We start from the raw sequence: 10,066 nt of genomic DNA, 5'->3' as shown, positions 1-10,066 counted from the left end.
TATTAAACTACTGTAATTCATTATTACTATACCTATATAATAGAATGATTAATTTAAAAAAAATATACATATGTGTAGGTACTGTAGATTCTACACTATTATAGGTAATTATTAAACGTAATATATATATATTTATAATTTATAAAAGTTAATACATATGTGATACATGTACGATAGGTTGTTAATTAACTCATTACAAATAAAATAAAATAATATACATATAGGTTTATAAAATAATTCTACATAGTTTAAAATGTATATTAATAACTAACGTCGAATTAATTAATTTATATTATATAATACTATTTGCATCTAATCTTAACATTTAATAACAATTTATACAAAATAAAAATCGCAGTAAATACGAATACCTAGACACATTCGCAACACATTAACAAAACATAAATATAAATAGTGAATCGGTATTTAAAAACGTAGCACGGGTTTCCCTAGCTAGTGCATGTTTCAGTAATTGAAGTTTATAATACAATATTAATATACTCCGACGGTCGAGTGGCAGAATAGCGATATCTTTAAAAATAATAACTCAATTTTCAAATATACTTATAAAATTAACAGTTTTATAAAGATAATAATATACATATTATATACAAGACAAATTAGTAATTGGTATACACTTAATATTTAAAACTCTACGAATGTTAATGTAGGTATAGTATCTATTATAAATACAAAAGTATAATATAAAATAAATACCTGAATATAAAAATAAAAAATAAAACAAGTACCTATATACTTGTACCTATACCTAGTTGTATTTAATCACAAATTTATTTTAATATTCTTAATACGATATAAATATAAAATTAAAATAGTATATATTATTATAAACCATTATAGTGGTATATGTATGAATCAGAGCAAAAGAAACAGCATTAGCTTCATTATATTTTAAAACCATACATTTACATTTTATACAATCTACTTTCCAATATTCTAAACTATTATTTAAATCACTAACTGAAAAAATATTTAACTTTGAGCTGAGCAATGGCTTTTTATAATAACTTGTTACTTTCTTAAAACGAAATCCAATTATAATTTCTTCATTATTTGCAGTATGACATATATTAACTACTTTTACAATATCTCCTCTTTTTGTTTGGACATAACAGTTGGAGTCGTTAATTTTTACTTCTGTATTTTTAAAACTTAAAATTTTAAACTGACTTGTTATCTTTAAATCGTGTAACATGATTATAGGTCCATTAATATGTTTATTTTTATACGTGAATATATTATTTGGATTTGAATTATCAATGATGATTTGTGGTTTAAATGTTACGCGTTCTGAATACCGTTTTACAGCTTGTTGTAAAGGCTGATGGCTTTTCCTTACATATTTTTTTAGTGTTTTCATATGATTTTCAAAGGGGAATGAACTACATTCGTCTAATTTTCCAAACATTTTATAATCATCACATATATGAATAACTGAATGCACGTTATGTGAAATCCATTCTTTACCATAAAGAACACCAAACTTTCTGACAAAATACACAAGTAGTTCATTGCAATAATTCAAAAAGCCATCACTTAAATTGGGTGTTAATAATAATGAAATACTTGTATGTAAACACATAAAATTTAAGTAACATTGCTCACTTATTACGTTTTTTAATACAATGGGCCCTAAATAAATTAGAAATGTTCTAAATTCGGTGGCTTTCCAACGGTTGACTTCATCAACACCACGAGGTTTTCGTTGGAAATCATTTGTCATTGATGATTTTAAGGAAACTAATAACGAACTGAGTATTTTAGTTTTGGAACTTTGTATTCGAACATTTAAAGGTCCCTTTAGCCACAACTTAATCAATTTTTTCACTACACCTAAACAAATTAAATGCATATAATCAAGTGAAAAACAATTGATTATATTTATATTAGGAATATTAATAAGTATAGACATCGATGATCCAATGTGATGTTCTTCTTGTTCCCTATTTACGAACTGTTCGTGTGTTCTTTTTGGACAATTTAAATCAGGAAAACATACTCCGCGGTTAAGATATTCTCCTTCTATTTGACATCGTGAACATGAAAAATAGCCACTATGCCCCTTATTCTTTAGTACAAATGATTTTGCTGGGACATCACAACAAAATACATCCAATATAATTTTAATTTTACAGATTTTACCTGACGTGTTTATAAGTTCCAAACCATTTAATAGTAGATCACGAATTTCAGTATAAAAATCAAACAAAAATTCATTACTGTCTGAAGGCTTCGCATTGCCCCAATACAAACCAATTGGAAATACGAATTCAGAATTGGGTCGTATATAGCATAAAATAGGCCAAAATGTACTATTGGAACTTTTAGTTAGTGGCAGCCCGTCAATTCCGATTACCAATTTTAAAATATAATTTTCATCATTAAATAAGTAATAATTTTTTATACTGTTGGCAATACCAAAATGAAAATATTTTCCCGGGAAAACGTCTTTAAGAGGTATAATACTACTAGACAAATCAGTTTTCATTAGAGTCCTCGCATCGGTAGGAAGTGTAGGGTCATAACAAGATTTTAAAATTTTTAATAGGTCAGAAGTAGCTGTATTTGGTATTCCATGTTTAACAACCCACTCTGCAAGTTGAATATTTGCAGGTACTGGTACGTGTTCGTCAATTGTAAATCGTGGAGACGTTTTACAATTTGTAGGTTCGTCGTCGTCAGAACTCGTATTATCTTCATCACTACTATTTGATAAAGCCTCAATAGATTCTTGAACTATTATATATATAATAAACAAAAATAATTTATTACAATATGCCATATGGGCACCTATCATTATAAATTATAATTTTTAAATTTTATAAATGTAGAAAATAAAATGAGAACTCTATACCTAAACTATAAGAGTCATTATCATTCTAAAATACCTAAATCTATATCCTATATGCAGTATGCACTTATTATAATATCTATTATTCTATCATTCATTATGCTATTATAAACAGGGTGATACTTTTAAGTGGGACCACTAATTATCTCGAAAAGTATTAACTTTTTTTAGTTTTTTTTTCTAAACTTCTAGGTTTATTTTTTTCTAAAACTGTATGATATTTAAATTTTTTTCACCCTTATATTTATTGGTGAAATCACTATCAACTTTTGATTTTCAAATGGTAACATATAATAAAAATATCATGAATTAATAAAACCATTTTTATTATAAATTTACGCGTTAACATTTTTATATTACGTTGATTGGTTTGCGAGTTACAGCTCCTCAAAGTATTGGTGTTTGAAGGAGGACAGCTGGTGTTATAGTCGGTAAAAATATGCAGCATGTTTATACTATTTCTTCATTTGTGAAGTCCAGGAGCTATAACTGATAAATTCGATACCGTACGAACTAATAGGTAACAATATCGATAACTGTTGTACTTTGTACATGATTAGTTGAAAGTCTTATTACACCTATAATATGCTAATTTTACCATAAAAGCTACGTTTTAATGACCTTGGCTATCGTATTGGATCCCCTCCATTGTCTTCATTACATGACAATATTATGATATCATTACGATTTACGACGCATAGACGCATATACCTATTTATTATTACCATACAATAATAATAATATTATCAATATTTGGCGATACCTTTATCATTATTTATTGATTAAATTAATGTTCTGTTCCTAATTAATATATGTATTTTATTATTTACTTTATGCATGATACTATAATCATATTACCAGTCACGGACTTTCAAGGTATACCTTGGTCTTTAGTGGTAATCAAATATAATTATGTGGTGATACCATTTTAATTTTTAAATCGTTATCTGTGAAATTTTGATTAAAATAAATATGTCATCATGTATTTCCAGTTTATCATTTATTATTCTTGGGTAATTCAGTATGTCCAATTAGTCGATATTTCGATAAGTTAATAAATAATAAGGGTTCAAAGTACAATGGCAATCTTTAATTAATTGTTATTTATGTTAACGCGTAAATTCATAATAAAATTGGGGTTATTAATACATGATATTTTTATTATATGTTATTTTGCCGATAAATATTTTAATTAAAATAAATCACTATTATATTCAGTATAATTTTTCTAATTTTTTAAAAGTACCTACCTTCATTTAATCGACATGGTTCTGTAGGAAGTGGACTATTGGCAATATTAATATTATTATTAGTAGACATTTCGAATAAAACTGTAGTTTGTTCTACAACTTCTCCATGACTACATTGGACATCATCTTCAGCATCTTCTCCTTGTAAATTGGATATAATGCAATTTAGTTCCTCGTCAACACGTCTCCTTTTAGTAGTTCTACTTAAATTACTCATTTTTAAATTACTTGCTTAACAGTAATTAAAAATAGTAGTCAGTTTCAAAAAATAAATAAAATATGGGTATTCACAACTTTTGTGCTTGTAATAAACGAATTGAGTGAAAATAACGTTATAAATTAACCATTTCACTAATATTAGTCAGCTACTCCCCCTATTATAAGAATCTACACGTTTAATATGTCCAAAATGGCCGCAGACTTCTATACTTTTTTTTTGTTTATTACATTTTTAAATGTTTCAGCATATTATATGCTATTATCAGTTTTCTTACTTTCTAATTAGAGTTCTAAAAATATTTAAAAATTAAATAAATATTTATGCATACTACAGAATGCGTAGTAAATTTTGAAGTAAAATTTTACTTCGATATTCAATGCATGACAATTTAATATTTACATTGTTCGTGAAATACGCAATAATAACAGGCGGGACGTAAAACCGGGCTAGTTTAATCTGTGTATTGTGTTATGTAATAAATAACATTATTGTTATCGTTTTATTGATGGACGATTCGCGATTATTATATCCTTATTTATGATATCTTAATTATGTAATTATGGGTAATTCCCAATCCCAAATGATATCGCAAGAATACTGATTACTGAACGTCGCGCGTCGCCGCGTCGGTTACTCGGTTCTATCGTTCTATGTGAGTATTATGTGAGTATGACGTGATTAAAACGATAACAGTATTCAGTAGACAGTAATAATAATAAACATTTACCATTTGCCACTTTGCCGAATGCCGAGTAAAAACTCGTCTGCGCGTCAGGAGGTTTCGTTCGCGATTTTTTCTCCCTTAAATAGTTAAATTTATAATTTATAATAATCATCCGTTATAATAACAGTATTTTTATGGTGACTGTGCGTTTGTATGCTTCTTTCTATACTTATGTTCAACATTAAGCCTCACTACTACAGGTTAGTAATCATTATAATACTATCTATTTATTATATATATTTTCAGTAAATAAAATTTATTATAAAATTATACATATTCAATATTCATCATTTTTATGCACCTACAGTACCTATATACAATTAAATTTTATTTTTGCAGAATATATAAAAAATGTGGTCCATCGTACATTTCTCAACAGATAATACTGTGGAGGTAGTCCCTTCACATTGGATGAAGAAGGATGGCCTGCAATGTGCCTGGCCGAAAACAACCAGAAAAAGTTTTTTACTTAAAGCAGTTATCAATAAAATTAAACCTAATAAAACAGATTTCAATTATTTTGATGCGCGGTGTCTGGCTAGATATATCGGTAAGAAATTTAGAATATTGCAATTTTATTACTTTTTATAATAATTTAGGTATAGCCAGTATAGCTATTGGTATAATATTGTTTATTAATTTCAATAATATTATGTTTAATATATTAATAATTTATTATGTAGGTACCAATAAGTGTTCTTATATCAGTATGATATAAGTATATTTTATTTTTATCTAAGTAGTTTATTCCAAAGCTTGTGCTAAGGAATTTTTAGATCTGCTCAACATCTTAATATTTTTACACATGTAGGTTAAAAAATTGCCGTTAATTATTTAATTACACAGTATAAATAACACACAATACTTTATTATTTTTCTGTTATTAATATGAAATTGGTTTTTAGAACTACCCGTTAGTGCAAGCTCTGGACTTTATTCTCACAATTGTTTATTTGTTCAATATATTACTTTATTTTTAGAATTTTTTGAGGTTCAGTTGTTATATTTGATTTTAAAATGTTACACCTAACTATTGTTTAAGCTAAAAACTTTGAATAAGAACTGATTGCATAGTGCATACATTAATATTTTCATGAATTTTAACCTTCAGATAATTTTGCAAATGCCCAAAAAAAATGTGAATTGGCCAAATGCAGATCGGATATTTCTTCTGGTGCTGATGAAAATAAAAATAAAACATCTAGAAAGTTAAAAAAGAAAAAGCAAACTTTAATAGATTCAAGCTCAGAATCGGGTAAGATTTAAAATATTTGGCAATAATAGTAGACATTTAAGTAAGATTTTTTAAACTGTTATGTTGAAAACTATATGTAGAGATATAATATATAATATTATGCTAAATTGACATAAGTAAATTTCTTAAAACAAAACCATTTATACTCAATATCATATTTTTGATGTTTAACATTTTTTGATCTCTCTAACTGTTTATTGTCCCCTTAAGATGTAACACAATAAGAGTTTATTGTACATATAATTTACTTATTAAACTAAAATTGTATTATTATATCTGTTCTCTATATACCTATGTGTATAGGTGTAGACTTCAAAGTATATTTATGAATTGGTAAGAAGTACAAATATGTAGGTTCTTGGGCAAAATTTATTGAAGTAGTGAATCAGTACTTTACATATCATAATAAATAAATAATGATAAAATATAGTTTTAATTGATTTTTATTTTTACACGATAGACCGAGAACAATCTAATGATGATGATGATATGCCATGTTTTATTTCTGGTAAAATCAATAAAATATAATGATTTGAATTAATTTATAATAATATATATGTGTAGCTTATATCCTTTTTATTCTATTAGATACAGAACATATTTCTAATCAACCAAATCTGTTTAAGAAAAAGAAAACTTGCTCTGAAAATAACAACCAGATGAAATGTTTTAATGGTTGGTCACCATTAAAAATGTATACTAATAATGATGTCGGAGAAGATTTGTTAGGTATAAGACATAGTTTTAAAATACCTAAAAATTTTTTTTCAATGCTTTAAAAGATCATATGAAACTACAATTAGTTAATACATTTTTACAGATGACAATCTTAATATTTGTCCAGAAAAAGAAACTTTAGTTGAAATTATTGAAAACTCTTCAACTCCATTGAAAGTTGCCAATGAACATTCACAATCTTCTTCTACAGGTGATTTTAATGTTTCATTATTATAAATTTATTATCTATATTATTATTTCACTAATTTAAATATACATTGTTTTTTTTTTTTTTTGTTATTAAACTCAGCAAAAAAAAAATCACCTTTATATGAAAAATCAAAAAACATTAGTAATAATGAATCAATTTCATCTTTATCAAATGGTAATATAATAGTACCTACAGTAAAAGCATACTATTTATCTTTTTTATTTTTACTATATTATCATATTATCCAATATCTATTCCCAAAGGTGCAAAACGAAGTTTATTTCTTGATTTATCTGAACATTGTAAAAGTTCTGAAAATTCTGCTTCTACGACAAATTATGACAACTCTTTGATATCTGAATCATATGGTTAGTAATCAATAGTCAATTTTTTTTTAAATTTATAATAATTGTTTTAATATTTTTATGGTTTTTGTTGATAGGAAAAAGTATTTTAACCAGTAAACAAAAAGTAAATGCAAATTCAATTACGACTAAAAATGGTAAGTTACTTATTACTATTTTAACCAAAAGTTTTCATTGTCATAACCTTATTTTAATTTCTGACTTGTTCAATTTAATGTTTATAGCAAAGTTTTAATATATTTGTATTACTTTAAAATAAATATATATTTATATATACTAATAATAATAATTTATATGATATTTTATATGTTTTTTGTAAACAGATATTGTTTTTCAAAAGTCTGTCCTTCACCAGCTACTTACAATGAAATTTGAAATTCGTACACTTGATGAAAAACTCAATAATCTCACTAAACTCATAGAAGAAAGTAATAATAACTTGAAACCCAAGAATTATGAAACAGATATTACAGATAATTATCAGTTTGATTTGGACTTGCCTATAAATTCACTTGACCAGTTAGACGAATTGGAAATAAAATTAATCAGTGATAAAACTTATCGTGCTTATTTGGTAATTATTCCTATTCAAATTAAATGTAGTTTAATTTTATATTGATAAGATATACTATATAAGTATACTATATACTCATAGGCGAAACTACGGGTCAGGCCACTAAGGCCATGGCCTGACCTAATACTAACTGTATAATATACTGACATAATAAAATTTTAAATTTAAATAAAAAAATTTATTTTATAATTAGAATTTTTTTCATATTTTTCATTTGGCCTGTCCTAATACAATTTTCTAGTTTCGCCTATGTATATACTTATACTATAAGTCTTTAATTTTTAGGTAAAACGACTCTCTGCAATTGGAGGAAAAACCATTAAAATTATGGTTAAACGAATAATGTCAATGTTATTTATTCAAGAAGTTTTGTGTGCTTTTTCATATAATGGCCGTGGCAATAAAAAGCAAAGTTTTTCCAAACTAATGACAAATAAATTAATTTTTGGTAAGTAATTTTATGTATATATATAATATAACTATTTTTATGCATGCAATTATAAATTATTTTTATGGCTTAGAATTTTACAAGGTTGCTCTTGTATTATATAATTAGTTTGATAATAAGTGATATTTTCTTTTGCACTTTTGACAAAAATAATAGATTCCTTGTATTTACTAATTTTAAATAGAGTTTAAACTTCAGTAACACTATATTTAAATATCTTAACCCTCGCACCTATGTCATCTTAGAAATATTATACATCAAACAGTCATTTATATGTGTTTATAAACACATTCTTATTTTAACCTAATAAATTTATATATAAAAATAATACATTTCCTATATAGAATATTAGAATTGTCTATGCCTCCATAGTTACAATATTAAATGAGTTAAACTTTAATTTAAATAACCTGTCAGATTTCAGTTTTGTGCATTTATTTTCATTGTATAATGTGTATAATATAATGTAAAGTAAACTTTTGAATGTTAGTTTTTTTTAGTAAAAAAAATATAATATATTAATTTTTCCACATTTAAATACTTATTGGTTTTGTAATGCTTTATGTGTGTTGTTAAAATTTTTTTTTTTTAGAGTCTGTTCAACAAATTAAAAAGTTTTCTATGTTAGAAACTTGCACTAATGACATAGAAGAAGTTATTAAATATGTGCTTATTCAATCTCCCTTCAAAATTAAAAAAAAATCTGATACGATGACTACTACAGCAAGTCAGCAAATAATTAATAATGTATAATATTGGGAATTCCAGGAAGTTACTGGATTGCATATTTTTTTTCATTTATCAGATGATCTTCACTTTTTTATAATTAAATTAAGTACATTTTCAATTTTATTTATATTCTGCCATACATTTATAACATATGTAAAATAATTTTCTATCACATTATCAAATATAATAAGAAACAATTTTATTGTTTTAATTTTATATTATAATTTTATTTCATTATGAGCTAATAACAATTATATATATATATATATACTGTATACATTCCGTGGTGTATTGATGTCTGGAGACGGTCTTCACTTTTTTTTATATTTAAATAAGGTAAATTTTCAATTTTATTTGTATTCAGCAATACATTTATAATATTATAAATATATTATGTAATATTAATATTATGTAAAATTGATTTTTTTATATTCATAATATTTTATGTTATAATTTTATTTAATTATGAGCTAATAACAACTATTATATATACAGTATACATTCAGTGGTGTACTTGATGTGGGGGATGGTCTTCACTTTTTTTTATATTTTGTTAAATAAGGTACATTTCAATTTTATTTGTAATCTGCAATACGTTTATAACATATGTAAATTTTTTTTTTTATATTATATTCTATCATTTTCTATCATATTATTAAATATAATAAAAATGTTTTTATAATTAAATAATGATTAATATA

At 24.9% G+C, this 10,066-nt stretch overlaps 2 protein-coding genes across 2 annotated transcripts; one reads left to right on the top strand and one right to left on the bottom strand.

The window, feature by feature from the left end:
- Window positions 1-805: 805 nt before the first annotated feature.
- On the bottom strand, window positions 806-4,618 carry LOC149063032 (uncharacterized). The gene is made up of 2 exons (XM_089215492.1): window positions 4,123-4,618; window positions 806-2,757 (listed from the first exon to the last, which is right to left on the bottom strand). The coding sequence occupies exons 1-2, from the start codon at window positions 4,337-4,339 to the stop codon at window positions 806-808; spliced, it is 2,169 nt and encodes a 722-aa protein (XP_089071618.1). The 5' UTR covers window positions 4,340-4,618.
- On the top strand, window positions 4,366-10,066 carry LOC149063031 (uncharacterized). The gene is made up of 12 exons (XM_089217063.1): window positions 4,366-5,266; window positions 5,406-5,616; window positions 6,178-6,321; window positions 6,782-6,829; window positions 6,910-7,050; window positions 7,142-7,249; window positions 7,349-7,423; window positions 7,513-7,617; window positions 7,692-7,751; window positions 7,938-8,188; window positions 8,474-8,636; window positions 9,229-10,066. Exons 2-12 carry the CDS (start codon window positions 5,418-5,420, stop codon window positions 9,387-9,389), a joined length of 1,455 nt encoding a protein of 484 aa, XP_089073189.1. The 5' UTR covers window positions 4,366-5,266; window positions 5,406-5,417; the 3' UTR covers window positions 9,390-10,066.

The sequence above is a fragment of the Diuraphis noxia genome, unplaced genomic scaffold (assembly GCF_037042655.1).
Source record: "Diuraphis noxia isolate RWA-SAM2 unplaced genomic scaffold, SU_Dnox_SAM2 contig0001, whole genome shotgun sequence".
Classification (NCBI taxonomy): Eukaryota; Metazoa; Arthropoda; class Insecta; order Hemiptera; family Aphididae; genus Diuraphis; species Diuraphis noxia.
Note: the sequence above shows the minus strand (reverse complement) of the source record. Positions and strands in the feature narration are given on the sequence as shown.